Source organism: Rana temporaria, chromosome 4 (genome assembly GCF_905171775.1).
Source record: "Rana temporaria chromosome 4, aRanTem1.1, whole genome shotgun sequence".
Classification (NCBI taxonomy): Eukaryota; Metazoa; Chordata; class Amphibia; order Anura; family Ranidae; genus Rana; species Rana temporaria.
This window is the reverse complement of record NC_053492.1, coordinates 134,884,127-134,903,362: the sequence shown is the minus strand read 5'-3', so window position 1 is coordinate 134,903,362 and position 19,236 is coordinate 134,884,127. Positions and strand designations below refer to the sequence as shown.

Here is a 19,236-nt window from a genome sequence, read left to right as displayed (position 1 = left end):
AAGAGATCTCTGTAAGTACCTTGCTGCCCAGCCATTTAGGAGCGCCCCCTTCATATGGTGCCCATGGCACTTGCCATATCTGCCATACCCTGGATACGCTACTGATTACAAGGGTAACATGGCACGTTTATGTCTAGGGGAATAATAAAAGGAAGTATACTTACCCGATCCTCTGCTTCTTTCTGCAGCTAGACTGGTCCCTGCAGCTTCTGCCCCCCTGCGCTCTAGCAAACCAGGGTCCTGATATCATCAAGAATAGAGCAGGGTCCATAGTCATTCTTTGTACGTGAGGACGCAGAGGAACAGTCCACCGCTGGATCGGGTAAGTAAAACTTTTTCCACTCTACCCTGGACTAAACAAGTTATTAACCCTTGTAGTGTAGGCAAATACCCACTGCAAGGGATAATATTTTTTTGCCCAGAGTTGGTCTTTAAATGATAAGTTTACCTTTCATAATATGTTATACCCATATTCAGGGTGTAACATGTAACATGTTATGAATGCACTGGCCCAGCCCAATTGTTGGCTTGTAGTTTTCAATGAACTACCTCTGCGCTGTGAGCGCTGTGGTAGTTCATTGAATCTTCCTGTCAGAATGTATACGAGGTAAGAGCAAGCCCATACATTGACAGATCTGCAGGAAACCTGCATGGCACCGATCTGCTGACCGCTGGTGTAATGCTTTAAGGAGGAAATAAACCCTTCACTTTAAAAAAAAACTGCAAGAGAGAGAGACATAATGAGCTAGTATGCACAGCATACTAGCTCATTATTTGTCACTTACCTGCGATCAAAGCCCTGAAGTCCTCCTACCTCCCCTCGTCGCTTCTCCCTTTTATGATTGGCCAGTGCGGCGATGACGTCACTCCTGCGCATGCGCGCGGGACCGGAAATACGGCATTAACCCCATTAATGCCATTAAGAAAAACTGCACTTTCAGTGCGCCTGCGCCGTTGTCTAAGGCGCCCATGTGCCGTAGGCATCGGCGCCTGTAATTAGTGTAAATATCTCCTAAACCGTGTAGGTTTAGGAGATATGTCTTTCACCTACAGGTAAGCCTTAATCCAGGCTTACCTGTAGGTGGAAGATGTGTGGTTAGGTTTACAACCACTTTAAAGGCTCCTGCAACAAAAAATAATAAATGCACATTTTTTTTACCTGCAAAAAATGTGCATATAATATTTTTTTCAAAAAGTAAACTTATCCTTTAAATAGAAGCCAATATATTCCCACCATGGGATTGTGGATAGATTTTATAGTCAATTAGTGTACTGTAGGTGACCGCGATATTGTGTCAATCTTGCTCCCTTTCTCGGTGACCAGGCCGCATGCCGTACCAGGCCGCATGCCCTCAACATGGGGGGTTTGGTCCTCTGGGGCAGGGGGGCACCTTGCAGCCCCCCCACACCAAATCACCCTGTCCCCATGTTGATAAGGACAGGGCCTCTTCCCGACAACCCTGGCTGTTGGTTGTCGGGGTCTGCGGGCGGGGGGCTTATCGGAATCTGGGAGCCCCCTTTAATAAGGGGGCCCCCAGATACCGGCCTCCCACCCTAGGTGAATGAATATGGGGTACATCGTACCCCTACCCATTCACCTGGAGGCAAAGTGTCAATAAAAATAAACACACAACACAGGGTTTTAAAATAATTTATTAGTCAGCTTCGGGGGTCTTCTCCGGTCTCCGGGGGTCTTCTCCATTCCCCGGGGGGTCTTCTCCGCTCTACGGGGGGTCTTCTACCATTTTCTCCGCTCTCCACTGTCGTCTCGGCGCTGCCCCGTTCTTCTCCCGCTCGCTCTTCGGTGCCTTCTTCGGGCTGGCCGCCGCTATCTTCTTTTTAGCTCAATTACTAGCGGCGGCGCAGCACGCTCTTCTTTGCCGTCTTCCGCCTTCTTCTCTTCTTCTTATGTTGATGCGACGCTTATTTCCACTGTAATGCCGGGTGAGCGGCTCGCACCGATTTATATAGACCTCTTATGATGTCACAGTCCCATCATGCTCCGTGGGTCCATGGTTCCAGTAATCCATGTCCCTAGTCTGCTTGTCTTCAGCAAACAGTTTATGGGCTTTCTTGTGCGTCATCTTTAGAAGAGGCTTCCTTCTGGGATGACAGCCATGCAGACAAATTTAATGCAGTGTGCGGAATATGGTCTGAGCACTGACAGGCTGACCCCCCCACCCCTTCAACCTCTGCAGCAATGCTGGCAGCACTCATACATCTATTTCCCAAAGACAACCTCTGGATATGAGGCTGAGCATCTGCACTCAATTTGTTTGGTCAACCATGGCAAGGTCTGTACTGAATGCAACCTATCCTTTTAAACGGCTGTATGGCCTTAGCCACCGTGCTGCAGCTCAGTTTCATGGTCTTGGAAATCTTCTTATAGCCTAGGCCATCTTTATGTAGAGCAACAAAAACATTTTTTAGATCCTCAGAGAGTTCTTTGCCATGAGGTGCCAAGTTGGACTTCCAGTGACCAGTATGCAAGAGTAATAGCAATAAAACCAAATTTAACACACCTGCTCCCTATTCACACCTGAGACCTTGTAATACTAATGAGTCACATGACACCGAGGAGAGAATATGGCTAATTGGGCCCAATTTGGACATTTTCACTTAGGGGTGTGCTCGCTTTTGTTGCCAGAAGTTTAGACATTAATGGCTGTGTGTTGAGTTATTTTTAGGGGACAGCAAATTTACACAGTTTTACAAGCTGTACACTCACTACTTTGCATTGTATCAAAGTGTAATTTCTTCAGTGTTGTCACATGAAAAGATAAAATATTTACAAAAATGTGAGGGAGTGTACTCACTTTTGTGAGATACTGTAGCATGAATTTGGGCTGAACAATGGCTGTTCACTCATTCAATGAATACCTGAATTATCGGGGCGTTCAACAGTTTATTGAAGGATTTGCCCAATCAGGGCACTGAACACTGTCAGAGCCATTATTGGAGAAAGTATTGATGACTGTGTCCAATCATGGCTCATTGCTAATAGACCCACTTCCCTCTATAAAGGAATCCTTCCCACAGCAGCTATTTGCAGTGTGATATTGGAGTGAAGATAGATAGATAGGACAGGGCTCTGTTCATTGCTAATAGAAAGTTAGTGTGCTATTGTGATTCTATTGTGAGTGTAGAGTGTGAGGTTAGTGTGAATATAGTAATAGTGCAGTGTGAGTGTAGCTCGATCATTAATTTTTACTTTAGTGTCAGTTTGGTGTTTAACCACTTGCCGACCAGCCACGAGTTGCCGTAGCTGTACATCGGCTCAGGAACTCGCTTTTGTGGGCACGCTCCCATTGGCCACATGGAGCCAATCAGCAGGTCCGGTGGACTCGATGTCCGCCGGCCACCTATGATCATTCCCCGCAGTGACAGAACGGGGATCTGCCTGTGTAAACAAGGCTAGATCTCTGTTTTGACAGGGGAGCTCACACAGATCCTGTCTTTCTGCTAAGAAGGAAGATAGATCTGTGTGTTTCCCCAGTCACACAGTCCCCCATACAGTTAGAAAACACTTGCAGGGAACACATTTAACACCTTGATCACCCCTGATGTTAACCCATTCCCTGCCAGTGTCATTAGTACAATAATAGTGCATATTTTTAGCATATCAGTTAGGTGTCCTGTCTGTCCGCCACAATGTCGCAGTCCCGCTAAAAATCACTGATCGCCGCCATCACTAGTAAAAAAAACGATATAATAAAAATGCCATAACTCTATCCCCTATTTTGTAGACACTATAACTTTTGTGCAAACTAATCAATATACTTTTATTGTGATTTGTTTACCAAACATATGTAGCAGAATACATATTGGCCTAAATTGATGAAGACATTTTTTTTTTACATTTTTTTTGGAAATGTTTTATTGCAGAAAGTAAATAAAAAAAATTGTTGCACTTTTTTGGTTTATAATGCAAAAATAAAAACCACATAGGTGATCAAATACCATCAAAAGAAATCTCTATTTGTGGGAAAAAAGTACATAAATTTTGTTTGGGTACAGTGTCGCACGACCGCACAATTGTCAGTTAAAGAAACACAGTGCTTTGTCGCAAAAAAATGGCCTGGTCAGGAAGTGGGTAAATCCTTCCGGAGCTGAAGTGGTTAAGAGCAAGTTTACTGCAGTATATTGAGGTGCGTTAGTGCATGTTTAATGCAGCATATTGACGTGCGTTAGTGCACCTTTACTGCAGTACACTGACATGCGTTAGTGCACGTTTATTGACGTGCATTAGAGCACATTTACTGCAGTTCATTGAACTGCATTAGTGCACGTGTACTGCAGTATATTGAGGTGCATTAGTGCATGTTTACTGCAGTCAATTGAGGTGCATTACTGCACGTTTACTGCAGTATATTGATGTACGTTAGTGCACGTTTACTGCAGTATATTGACATGCGTTATAAGCCCTCCCATCGTGTCTGGAAGGCCAACAAGGAGAGGTAGACGTTCCCATGGCACTGTGAAGGAGCCAGCAGCATCTGTGTCCACAGGCAACTGTGGACGTGATCTGTCGTCAGGCAGGGCACCATTTCCTCATCTTAGTGATGTTGCCCATGCAATTCAGCCACAGCATGCAGAGGAGATGGTGGACTAGCTTACTAAACCATCCTCATCCTCCTCATCCTCTGTCAACCAAGCAGAGACTATTGTGCAGACCACTACAGCTGCAGAGCAGCATCATGCATGGAGGAGTCAGCTGAGTTATTTGAACACAGTGTCAGCTCCTTGATGATGCACAGGTATTACTTGATTCTAATTCTCACTGGTAAGCAACAAATTGGCAGACATGTTTCGCCAGCCACGTGGTATTTTCAAGTTGGCTCCAGTGATGATGATGTCACTGACACAACTTGGGTGCCGAATAGAGCAGAGGAGGAAAGTGAGGGTAAGGCACAACAACAATGAGGCAGCCTTTATGTATCGTATTCTATCACATTGTGGAGCTGTTATCTCCCGGTCTAGTTCCCACAGCTTAGCTGTCTGAGCCTTTTTTAGCACATGTGCAGCCGATCGCACGGCTGCAATTTGCAAACTTTGACAAAGCATATAACCTCCTACCACTCAGCCCATTATCAAGAGCACCTGAAAGGCACACACAGGGATACAATTCTGCTGCGCCTCACTCCTCACCTTTCAGGTCTACCCCTGCTATATCTCATGACCTCTCAGCAGCTTCTACTGACAGGGGATGATAGTATAGCCAAGGGTGTCACAGGTCCTTGCAGCACACCACTAGCTGTAGACTATAGCAGGCAAATTTCAGCGAAATAAAATTACAGTCAAAGCTGCTGGCTTTATAACTCCTGCCTTTTCGTCTGGTGGATTCTGTCCCATTCCATGATCTTGCAGAATGTGCTGTACCACAATGGCAGATTCCCAGTCGCTATTTCTTTGCATGTAAGGCCATTCTAGCTCTGTACCATCACGTAAAAGGCAATGTTGTGAAAAGGCAGTCAGTCCCGAGGTCTACATTACTGCTGACACGTGGTCCAGCAAGCATGGTCAGGGATGCTATATATAGTTCACAGCACACTACTTGCAACTCGGAAGAAATCAGAACAGGTTTCAGTGCTGCAGATTGTTTTGCCTCCACATATCCATACAGCTGGTGGTGATGATGTGATATTTGTCAGCTCCACCTCCTCCTCCTCCTCCATGCCCTGCTATACTGAATTGTCCAATGAACCACCGCTACCCCCTAAGCGTTCAAGGGGCTATATAATGAGTCAGGCTAAAAGATGCCATGCAGTGCTTCAGTGGTCTGTCTAGAGGACAGGAGTCACAATCTTGCAGCTCTGCAGGGGGAGGCCCAGAAGTGGTTCACGCCACCCGGAGCCAGGAATGGTGGTGTGCAATAATGGCACTAACCTCCTGTGCACCCTTAGACAGGGAAAGTTGACACATGTGCCCTATCTGACACATGTCCTCAATTTGGTGATGCAGCATTTCCTAAGCAGGTACCCAGGGTTGGAAGATCTGCTAATTTAGACAAGAAAAGTCTGAAGCCATTGCAGGCAGTCATGCACAGCCAGTGCTCGGCTGACTGAAATTCAATTGGAATTCCCCCTGCCCGTAAACCGCCTGATTTGTGACATGCCTACCAGGTGGAACTCAACTATGGCAATGCTGCAGCCACTGCACATGCAGCAGAGGGCCGTCAATGAGTCCCTTTGTGAGTATGGCACAACGACAGGCTCAGACTGGCTCAGATTGTTTTCCCCACACCAATGGCTGCTAATAAAGATGCATGTACTGTACTGTCACCATTTGAGGAGGCCACAAGGATTGTGAGCCATGACAATGCATGCATCAGTGACACAATTCCTGTTGTGTTCCTGCTGGAGCAGACTCTACGTGGCATTGTGGACAGGGCATTCATTGCTGAGCAGTGGGAGAAAGAGGACTTTCTTTCCTCTCAAGGCCCGCTTTATGCAGGCACCTTTCTTGCAATGCCACAGAACACACAAGAGGTGGCAGTTCCAGATACTGTAATCCTCAATGACCCCGAAGACTCTGCTTCTCATGCCTCCACAAAATTGTGGTGCATGGGATCCCTCATTTTTTAAAGCCTGTGAAAGGACTCAAGAATTTTTGGCATCAAGAAGAAGGACCATTATTGGTTGGCAACCTTCCTTGATCACTGTTACAAGGGGAAAGTCTAAGAACTCATCCTGTCTTCACAGAGGGAGCAGACGATAAAATATTTTGAGGACACCTTAAAGAGAAGTCTATGTAATGCCTTTACAGACTCTGCTAGGTTACAGTCTCATGGAAAGACTAGTTTTGAGACGTAATTTTGGTCAAGAGAGGAGCAGTGGAGAGAGGGGCCACCTACCACCTAAGTGATGCATTTCTAAACTTTTTGTCCACAGACTTAGGTGACCGGCTGACATTTATAAAAATGAATCATTCCTGTATTAGCAGAAGCTATCAAGCCCCTGATGCTGATGTTGCCAATTAAGTGTTTTTGGGATGTGGAATCTGTGCAAGACTGTCAAGGCGGCCTAGCTTTGTGGGTGTTGATATTATTGTGAAGAACTTTTTGGTGCAGATTTCGGGAGCACAATTATTACCCAAGCCCAATTGTTCCACACCTGTTTGACCACCCTACAGAGGTACTCTTAATGAAAGCAAGTATTGGTCTTGCTGTCAAAAATTTTAATGACATGCACATGTCAAACAGGTGTGGAAAAATTGCTCCTTGGGTAATAATTGTGCTCCCGAAATCTGCACCAAAAAGTTCTTCACAATAATATCAACACCCACAAAGCTAGGCAGCCTAGACAGTCTTGCACAGATTCCACATCCCAAAAACACTTAATTGGCCACATCGGCATCAGGGGCTTGATAGCTTCTGCTAATCCAGGAATGATTCATTTTGATAAATGTCAGCCGGTCAACTAACACCCAACACCTAAAGCCCAATTTTTCCACACCTGTTTGAATGGAGCATATCATTTCATTTTTTTACATCAAAAGTACCTCTATAGGGTAAAGCTGTTAAGGGACCACCAGCGCCCAAAGCCCAATTTTTTTACACCTGTTACTTCTATCCAAAGCCTGCGAAACAGACACCCAGAATTTATCAAAATACATCTCTAATCTTGTTCCGAGTGCACAAAGTTGTGTCCTCATTATACAGACTAATTCCCCGAGCCGTTGTTTATAAAATAAAGAAAGCTTGCAGGGAATTTTTTTGGCCTTTATAAATGTAATTTTTGCTGCAGTGGGTTCTATACCTGGTACCATGTGCCACTTTACAGACAGATTAAGGGGATCCTTCAGGCACTATATTTAAAGGAATTTTTCATCTTTATTATTTCACTGTAAGCATCAATAAATCACTACTCATTTAAAAATTATGCTTTTAACGTTTGGCCCATCTCTAGTTCCTAGCTTTTCCTAAGGACTACAAACCCATGCCCCTGTATGTTGTGGAGAGATAGATAGGTATGTAGTCCCTTCCTAGGCTGACAAAACTGCTTCTTCATTAGTGTTGAGCAGAATATGCCATATTCGATTTCGCGATATATCTCGAATATATATTCGAATATTCGAGATATATTCGCTAAATTCGAATATTCGTGATATTTTATCGAAATTAAATGATTGCGATTTTTCGCTATTGCGAATGCGAAAATAATTGCGATTTTTTTGATAACTGCGGTAGGAGCACTCTGATTGGCTCAGAATATTCGTGATATTTTATCGAAATATCGCAACATGCGAATGCGATATTTATTGCGCAATTTCGAGAAATGCTGGAGGAGCGCTCTGATTGGCTCAGAATATTCGTGATATTTTATCGAAATATCGCAACATGCGAATGCGATATTTACTGCGCAATTTCGACAAATGCTGTAGGAGCGCTCTGATTGGCTCAGAATATTCGTGATATTTTACAATACAAAATAATTGCGAATATTCGGCAAATGCGGAAGGAGCACTCTGATTGGCTCAGAATATTCTTGATATTTTACAATACAAAATAATTGCGAATATTCGGCAAATGCGGAAGGAGCACTCTGATTGGCTCAGAATATTCTTGATATTTTACAATACAAAATAATTGCGAATATTCGGCAAATGCAGAAGGAGCACTCTGATTGGCTCAGAATATTCTTGATATTTTACAATACAAAATAATTGCGAATATTCGGCAAATGCAGAAGGAGCACTCTGATTGGCTCAGAATATTCTTGATATTTTACAATAGAAAATAAAAAGTGTTTTGCATTGGTGGTGATTCTTTACTCTATCCATCTGTCACAGCCGTTTGTCAATCAAACACCTTGAAGATTGAACACGTTCATGCTGCATGCTTTGGACTTTTTTTCACTTCACATATCAAAGACATTTTTATGAAAGATTATTTTTCTATTATTGGGACTATATTTCTTTATATATTTGTTTCACTGTGTATTTCACAAGTTATTTGCGCTTGCTTATTTTATAATTTGCCCACATGTCTTGTCACTAGACATATTTTTTATTCTTGTAGAGCGACTCCATTTTCTGTCTTGTATTAATTTATGTTGTATAACATTTTTGAGTTGCTGCTGTATTCTCCCCTTTTTTTAAGGTATGCGCAATTTTTTCCTTCTTACAAAAAAAAATAATATCAAACATACAAATATTCATAACAGAAACATACACAAAGCCCCCCCCTTTTGCATCAGAGACAATCAGAGTTCTCCTACCACAGTTATCGAAAATTCGCAATCATTTTCGCATTCGCAATAGCGAAAAATCGCAATTTTTTTTTTTTCAATTTGGCAACATAAAAGGATCGCCTCAGCTTAGCTACTCGGCCCAGGGTCTCTAATCATACCAGCAATGCTTTTAGACGTCGATAGGATGTGATCTGTTTTAAAAATCAAATTGAAAAAATGCGAATATTCGGAATTGCGAATATTCACCGCGAAATTCGAAATATAGCGCGATTTCTCGAATATGCTATATTCGAGTCGAATATTCGCAATGCGAATATTCGTGAGCAACACTATTCTTCATACATACAGTATGGTGAGTGTGAATTGCCCCCCAAGACAGGAAGTGTGTTATTGGAAAATCCCCCAAAAAAATATAAGAAAAAAGATAACAAATATAGACACCACATCAAAAGACTTTAGGTAAGCTTTAAACTTATTTTTTTCTCTTCCTTAACCATTCATCCAATGAGAATGTTGGGTATGTGCATTGCATGCAGTGAATCAGAAAATACATGGAAGCTTGGCAGAACAAAAAAAGATAGATAGCAGTCTCTACAATTATTTAAAAAGGTGCAGCTCATGGTATTTCTAGGACCCCTTTAAGTTTGCAAAAATACCATGCTGTTGTAGAAATTACTATCAGGAAGTGAGGGAGGAACTGTGACATTAACTACTAATTGGGCCTTGTGTAGCAGAGCCCCAGTTCTGAGTAATCATTACTACATTGTTCTACCCTAGATAGTGACAAGACTGTTCAAAATAAAGTTAAGAATTTAATTCCATTATTTTTGTTTGTATTTTTCTACCCAATACAGCGTCTAAGAGATTTATTTTTATTTTTTTAGGCACATGATCTTCAGTTCATTTAAAGTGGCCAGTGCTTTTGAGAAAGAAATGTGTGCTATTGCTTTGTCCCATAACAACCGGGCACAAATTATGCTTCATTGTCCTGAACTGATAAACATCTGATGTAAAACCAATACTGTTTATACTGCCTTAGCTAAACATGATTTTTTTTTAAGAAAAATGTATCTATATATGATGCCAATGCCCTTTAAACACTTATTATAGATGCAGTAAATTGAAAATAAAATCGGATTTTTACTTGTTATTTGGATATTTTAAAGTTACATATAGCGGAGAAATGTTTCTTATATCAATGTTATCTCTGTAAAATGTGCACAGTTGTTTCAATAAGATTTGTTTCCCAGGCCTAGTTATGGAAACTAGAAGTTTGTAGATTCTGCCTTGTGTAATTACTCTACTTGTGTACTGATAAGATAACCTCCAAAATAATCAATGTCTTTATTTCACAGTGGGCCATAGGTCAGCAATAATCTCCTACAAATAATTTATTGTAAAACCATAATGCAGCAATACATTTGAAGAGCTGTAAAAGTGTAAGCAAATAAAAGTTTAGATTTTTCCACTTTGCTTTAATATCAAACAAGATGACATTTAATTCCATTACCATAGAAGAAATGCTACTATCATTATAATTTCACAATATTATTAAGTCATTTAACAGTCTTCTAAGAGATGGATACAAAAGGTTATATGAAAACATCATTAGGAGATAATAATATGGGATGATGTTTAGACTCAATCAAATTGATCACTAAAATTGTATGTGCCAATTACGCCGTGTCTAGTGAACCCAGAGGTTTTATAAGGTATTATCTTTTCAGAAAGGTCCTAGAACCAGTCAGAAACAGTTTATAATAATCAGAAAAGTTGAACTCCTGGCACCATCATTTGAATAGATTTACAGGGGTTGATATCTTGCTACCTCTGCTGTGTGGCAGTTTAGTGTTTATTTTCTTTATACAGCTTAAAAACTGGGCTTTAAAGCTAGATACACGCTATCCAATTTTCTGTAGATTTTTTCTTTCAGATTGTCTAAAGCCATATAATATGAGGTCAAACCTTAAAGCCCCATACACACTATTAGATTTTCTGCAAATTTTTGTCTTCAGATTTATCAAAACAATGTAGTGCAAGGGCCTGCCTGATTGCATACAAATTTAAACTCTAAGGCCCGGTACACACGGGCAAACATGTACGATGAAACTGGTCCGTCGGACCGTTTTCACCGTACATGTCTGCCAGAGGGCTTCTGTACGATGGCTGTACTAACCATCGTACAGAAGTCCGCGCGTAAACAATACGCATGCGAGGGACGGCGGGCGCTCGGACATGTACGGTAGGTCTGTACTGACGACCGTACATGTCCGAGCGGGCAGGATTCCAGCGGACGGTTTTAAAACACGTCCAGGAATATTTGTCTGCTGGGAAAATGCCCGGCGGGCAAATGTTTGCTGGAATTCGGCCCGCTCGCGCCTACACACGACCGAACATGTATGCTGAAACTGGTCCGCGGACCAGTTTCAGCATACATGTTTGGTCGTGTGTACGGGGCCTAAGGCTCCATTCACACCTAGGCGTTTTAACGCCTGAAGCCCGACGCTATTGCAGCCTGCAATACGCTGGAGGGGTGATTTAACATTGTCGGCTATGGAGATGGTTCACATCTCCACGCCGAACGCCGAAACGCTGTACGCCTGAAGCTCAAAACATGTCCCAGACCTTTTTTTTCAGGCGGCTTTTGGCGTTCGGCATAGCCGACAATGTTAATCACCCCTCCGGCGTATGTTAGGCTTAAAAAATGACGCGTTTTGTCGTGGCAAATTGCGGGACAAAACGCCGCAATTGGTCGCGGCAAATCATGGTACAATACGCCGCGTTCAGGTGTGAATGCAAACTAAAGGTTTGACCTCATATTATATGGTTTTGGTAAATCTGAAGACAAAAATCTGCAGAAAATCTAATAGTGTGTATAGGGTCCAAGAGTTTCAATTTGTATACAATCGGACAGGCCCATGCACTACATGGTTTTAGCAAATCTAAAAGAAATCTGGTAACAAAAGTTGTATTGTGTGTATGTTAGTATTAGTCATCCTTGACAGTACAGGAATGTTATCACTGAAGGGGGAAGTACAGTGGCCAATGTATTGGTCAGTAAAACTAACATTTTAATTTTTAAATTGTTTGAACAAAAGCACTAAATTGCTACACAGCAGACGTAAACAGCTACTAACCCTTCTGAAGCTATTTAAATGATTGTGCCTTGAACTTAGCATTAAAGTGATTGTAAAGTCTTGTTTTTTTTTTATTAAAATAACAAATGTTATGCTCACCTGCTCTGTGCAGTTGTTTTTGCACAGAGCAGCCCGGATCCTCCTCTTTTTGGGTCCCTGGCTGAATCTCCCAGCCCCTCCCTACTGTTGAATGCCCTCACATCAAGCAGCTTGCTATGAGGGCACCTGAGCTGAGCTGCAGCTCTGTGTATCCATTCAGACATGGAGCTGTGGCTGGCCCTGCCCGGGTCTGGTTCCAGCTGTCTCCAGCTGTCTTCCACAGCGCTAAGCATCCGATAGGATCACCTGCCTCTTTGGCCAATTCAGAAACAGGTCTCACTGACCTGCCTCCTGATTGACGGGGAGTAACTGTAGTGTGAAAATAGCGAAAATGTATTCGCTATGGTCACACAATTATGTGGGATCGATAGATTGCAGACTTCACTGTTAAATTGAATAAAACGTATTAAACATGTAAAATATTAACAAAATAAATAAATAAAAGGTAAATAAATAAAAGGCAACCCCGTTGCCACATTTATGGATGCACATGTGTATGTAAGCAATTATGGTGCCAAAACGGTTGCTAATGCAAATTTCAGAATGAGAGCAATAATTCTAGGGACCATCATTTTTTTCATTTCACAGATGTGCACAATTGTTGACATGTTTGGTGTCTATTTGCTATGCAACCCCGTCTTTTGCAATTTACTACAAAATTGGGTATTATTTTAGGGTTGCGTGCACTAAAATTTATTTTAGAGTATGTCTTCCTCAAAATGAAGATTTGATAAAAAAAAAAAAAATTGCAACTGCCACCATTTTATTCTACAGAGCCTCTGCTTTCCTACCCCCAGCTAGATGGCCCACTATATCTATGTATTTAATGGTATTCAGACCTCTATTAGAGATTTTCTCATTTCTTCATATTCCACTAACAACAGTTTCACCAGACAGTAAGTGATAAAAAATATGCAACCTAGCACATCAATTCTTTATGTCTACCTCCTTCAAACCCTTCCAGACACTCTGTGAGACATACAACATTCCCTCCTCAGAATGCTTCCGATTTCTACAAATCAAGCATTTCTTTATGCCATATACCCCTTCTGATCCATAAAACTCAGGTTGTACTGCCTTTGAACGGGTGTGTAAATCCGACCCACATATGCACAGTTTAATCTCGGAGCTTTACACCTCCCTAGTGGCCCCTGTTACAACAAAACTCCCAGACTACATTAGCAGATGGGAAAGAGATCTTAACCTTAAACTTGACCACGCAGAGTGGTCCTCTATTTGACATAGTTACATAGTTACATAGTTAGTCAGGTTGAAAAAGACACAAGTCCATCCAGTTCAACCACAAAAATAGGCGACAGGCGACTAAATCTTCCTCCCCCAACATCGCCGCCTTGGAAACTAACTATAAGGTGCTAACCAGGTTAATACTTGGTCCCTTCCAGTATACACAAATTCCTAACTCAATACCCACTACAGTGCTTCCAAGGCTGCAGTATGGATGGAACACACCTTCACATATGGTGGGATTGACCTATAGTACAAGCTTTCTGGTCAGAGATTTTCTCAATCCTATCAAAGATGTTTACTACATCCCTAGTACCTGATGCCACTGTTGCCCTCCTGAACAACAATCCTGAGGCCTTGACCCATCATCGATTTAAGCTACTACTATACGTCACAACAGCTGCCAAATAGACCCTAGCAAAAGCCCGAAAATCCCCCTCTTTATGTGTACTCGCAACCAAACATAGAATCACCCTGGTGATGATCAATGCTAAAATTGAAGCAACTCTATTAGATAAAGTTCCTAAATATGAGAAGCTCTGGAGGCCTTAGTTGACCCATTTCTTACCCCAGGGTTGCAACAAAACCCTGTTATGCCCATAGCCCTAATGTCATGCTCTCTTCACCTAATCCTTGAGGTCTACCAACACACCCCATCCTACCCCTCCCTTTCCCTTCCCTCTACTCTTTCTCCACTACCCCATTGCCCCTCCCCCTCCACTTTCAGTTTCTGCCCCCTTTTTTTTATTACCCACAGACCCCCACCCCTGCTTGGAATATTCACTAAGCATACCCCAGATGTGCTCGCATCTTCTACCTTAGCCTACAGTCTCCCAGATATCATGCGTTTGTTACTACTCTCCTCTATCAGGGAGCTTCAGTGCTGTCCCCAAATTTAACAATTGAACAATTGAGGATAACACTGAGGTTCTCCCCCTCCCCCTTCCTCCCAAATTCCACACCCATGCAGTTAACATGCTCTAAGCCCATATCGTACTCACTCACCTCTATGTAACCTTACTAAGGGCAACCCTCCTTGCTTTCCCTTATTCGTCCTTCTGTGATGTTTTTTGAAAGTTAATTAATAATACATTATACCTGCTTTATCCCAAAGACCCTGAAAGTGTCACACTTACTTCTATGCAGAAATATTTTGTTCCTTTCATTTCATTTGTTCCAATAACTGCTCAATGACTGAACGTATTGTCTTCCCCTCATGATGCAGTTTTCTCCCAGTTGGAGTGCCTAAGGGTGCTAGACAATTCTCCCCACCATACCATCAGCCCCTGGAAAGGCCTTCGTTATCCGCAGTCACCGATTTACTACAAACTTGTCACCTATACCTTTCCATGCACTACTTATTACTGGCTTTTACTGATTGTAAGTTATACTTATTCTTTCTATACACCTTGTAAAACGTCAATAAAATGTTGAACAAGAAAAAATATGCAACCTGGACACAGATAGCATTTGAAAGCTGACATGGTTTGACAAAGCATTTTTTTTATATGCATTTGTGTTGCCATTAAAAATGGACCCTCACTTCCTGTTTGATGAAACCATTATCAGCAGAACAAGAAGTAATAGAAAATCATTTAAATTGAGTCCGTGATAGCAATATAATCTCCTAGGGTTTCTAACCCTTTCCCGCTATATTTAACCCCTCCAAAAAAAAATGTTTTGGCTGGACATACACTTTAAAGGATCAGTAAAGGAATTTTTTTTTTAAGCTAAATAGCTTCCTTTACCTTACTGCAGTCCTGGTTTCATGTCCTCATTGTTCGTTTTTGCTTTGAAGTAGCTGTAATTCTGCTGTGATCTCCACACTTCCTGCTTGTCTGGCTCCTTATAACCACAGTACTGGGAGCTTTTCACGGTGGTCTAAGCTGTCATTACTGTGTGTCTAAAACTCCTCAGAACCAATCAGATTCATTTTAAAAACAAAACACTGCCCTGGATTTGTTTGTTTTTGTTCTGTGGGTCTCTTTACTTCACAGAAACATGAAACCAGTTTAAAAACTAAAGTGAAACTGCAGGCACATTATATGATTGAATTTAATCAATTTTTAATTATTTTTAAAAGGAATCAGTTAACTTTTATGTCTCTATACCCTGTAAACAGTCATTTCAGCAAAAAACTATTTTTCCTTTATTGACCCTTTAAAGCTTCTCACGGAGGTAAGTTGAAAATATCTAAAAGTTAAAGTAATTTAAAAAGGTAAGCACAACAGTTAATCTCTACGTAATGTTTAAAAAAACTAATAATTGTTACCTTTCTCTCTTCAGGTGCAGCTTCAAACATTTCAAATTAAAATACCCTTAATAATTGTCAACATGAATGCATCAATAGAAAATGTTGAGGTTGACTGTTCCAAATCAGGAAGACACAATTACTTGTTCATCACTGTCCCAATAATTTACAGCATTATATTTGTTGTAGGAATTTTTGGAAATAGTCTTGTGGTGATCGTCATTTATTGCTACATGAAGATGAAGACAGTGGCCAGCATATTTTTAATGAATTTAGCCATTGCGGATTTGTGTTTTGTGATCACGTTACCTCTGTGGGCAGCATACACAGCCATGCGCTATGAATGGCCTTTTGGTAGCTTTTTGTGCAAATTGGCGTCAGGAGCAATTACATTAAATTTATACACATCTGTACTTCTACTTACGTGTCTCAGCATTGACCGATACAGAGCCATTGTGCACCCAATGAAATCTCGCATTCGCCGCACCATGATGTTTGCCAAATTAAGCTGTATTGCAATATGGATTCTTGCATCTTTAGCTAGCCTCCCCACTTATGTCTTGCGGAAAGTAATCCTCATTAAAGAAGAAAACTTAACAGTTTGTGCTTTTTACTACACGTCCAATGAAACACAAAAAGTATTGATTGGAATGGCCATCACAAAGAATGTTCTTGGATTTTTCATTCCTTTCTTGATCATTTTGACAAGCTACATCTTCATTGGGAAGACACTGAAGTCAACATTCCAAAGGCAAAGAGGCAAATCCAGGTATGATGACATACTTAAAATGATAGTGGCAATCGTTCTGGTGTTCTTCTTCTGTTGGCTTCCACATCAAGTGTTTACTTTTCTGGATATTTTGATCCAGCTGGGGCACATAAAAAGTTGTGTAGTAGAAGACATTGTAGACTCGGCTATGCCAATTACCATATGCATTGCTTACTTCAACAGTTGTCTGAACCCATTTTTGTATGGGTTTTTTGGCAAGAATTTCCGGAAGCACTTCCTGCAACTTCTTAAATACATACCACCACAGATAAGGTCACATGCAAGCCTGAACACCAAAACAAGTACTCTTTCTTATAGGCCATCAGACAATAACAGAGCCTTAGTCCGAAACACTTTGAAGTTGAATGTACATGAAGAAATACATGCAGGGGGTACTTAAAATGGGAAAAATAAAAGACAGAAAAACAAAGCATTTATATACAATGGCATGGGAATGGATGAGTCGATGAATTGTAGAGAAAAATACCACTTTTTATTGAAGAAAAAAATCTTATATGTCAATAACTGCAATTATGTTAGCCAATTTCACTACTGAGTCACACCAATTCATGCTCTACAGCCACTGACATGTGTATTCCAATAACTTCCTGCTTTTGGGTGTCAGCTGGGATGGTCTATCTGATATAATGGCATGAGTGATCCCAGTGCTATGATAATAAAAAAACTGTGAAAAAAAATGAACTATTTCTGGAGGCATTCTGTACACAGTATGTGGATTAAGCACAACCCTTTTTTTTTGCCATAGATAAAAGGACGTGACATTTAATTTTTTTGGCAGTTTTAAAAAATTATATCTGGCCAAGGATTGAAAAAGGAAGCACATAGAAATAATAATAAAAAATATAATCATCATTATATGGAACTATTATAGATGTCTGCTTTATAGCTGTCTTTTCACTTTTCAACCCCTTGCCAGTTGTTGCTGGAAGATAAAGACAGGGTAGAGTCCAAATGTTTTTGTTTTACCAGAACAGGAACTGAAGGGAGATAAATATTTCTTCTGGTGATCGCTGACAAGGATTGTTTCTCTGAGACAGAAAGCGAGAGCATTCATTGTAAACCTTGTCTTAACTCTTCCCATAGCTAAACACTTTAAAGCCTAAGCATAGACAAAAAAAAAAAATGGCACAAGGGACATTACTTACTTAATGCACTGTGTTATGATCCTGGCTCATCCTCCAATACCCCTCTACCCCCACTGCCATGATCTTCCAGGGTGGTGCATATGTCAGGTCCCTCAGCTATAATAAACCCCACCACACCAGAAGATTACAGTGGCTGGAGTGAGGGGGATCAAAGGAATCAGATTCAACTAATGAAGGAGGCAGCAGCACAAGCACACTATATTACCAAAAGTATTGGGACGCCTGCCTTTACAAGCAAATGAACTTTAATGGCATCCCAGTCTTAGTCCGCAGGGTTCAATATTGAGTTGGCCCACCCTTTGCAGCTATAAAAGCTTCAACTCTTCTGAGAAGGCTGTCCACAGGGTTTAGGAGTGTGTCCATGGGAATGTTTGATCATTCTTTCAGAAGCACATTTGTGATATCAGGCACTGATGTGGAAGAAAAGGCCTGGCTCTATCGGGTTGAGGTCAGGACTCTGTGCAGGCCAGACAAGTTCCTCCACCTCAAACTCTCTCATCCTTGTCATTATGGGCCTTGCTTTATGGTGTGGGGTTGTATTTCAGGGGTTGGGCTTGTCATCAACCATCAACATACCAGGACATTTTGGACAATTTAATGCTCCCAAACTTATGTGAACTTTTTGGGGATGGCCCCTTTCTGTTTCAACATGACTGCGTACCAGTACACACAACAAAGTCCATAGATAAGTGAGTTTGGGGTGAAGGAACTTGACTGGCCTGACCTAAACCCGATAGAACACCTTTGGGATGAATTAGAGTGCAGACTGGAAGAATGGTCAAACATTCCCATGCAATATAGTGTATTAAACTTAACCTTTAATGAAGTTGCACTTTACATAAAAAACTTGTGGTTTTCTTTACATTTTGAAAAGTGCTGAACTGGTTGTTGCTTGCGCAAACTAATATATACAGTATGTAAAATCAGGGAGAGTGAGACACTTATCAGTAAAACATACACTATTTCTGTATTGTGGTAAGAAATGTGTACAGTATAGTAACCCACTGAAACCACTGATAACTCATCTTCCAAAATGTTCATTCCAGCACAATACATCTAGAATGTTTGCTATTTTTGCTGCACCCAATCACTTTTATCTGCTCTTCATCATTGTATAAGCTCAAAGATGCACTAGACTTAGGCCTCGTACACACGATTGGTTAACCAGAGGATAACGGTCTGATGGACCGTTTTCATCGGTCCAAACCGATCGTGTGTAGGCCCCATAGGTTACTTAACCTTAGGTTAAAAAAAAGACAACTTGCTTTAAAATTTAACCGATGGATTGCTAACCGATAGGTCAAAACCGATCGTTAGTACGCACAACCATTGGTTAAAAATCCGCGCGTGCTCAGAATCAAGTCGACGCATGCTTGGA

General features: G+C 41.4%; 1 protein-coding gene across 1 annotated transcript in view; it reads left to right on the top strand.

Moving 5' to 3' along the window:
* The window catches only part of AGTR1 (angiotensin II receptor type 1), a 99,688-nt gene extending 82,298 nt beyond the window's left edge, over positions 1 to 17,390 (top strand). Inside the window, exon 2 of the mRNA XM_040349094.1 lies at positions 15,959 to 17,390. Coding sequence (XP_040205028.1) covers positions 15,959 to 17,092 — 1,134 coding nt within the window. The 3' untranslated portion in view covers positions 17,093 to 17,390. The remainder of the gene's footprint in view (positions 1 to 15,958) is intronic.
* The last annotated feature ends 1,846 nt before the right edge of the window (positions 17,391 to 19,236 follow it).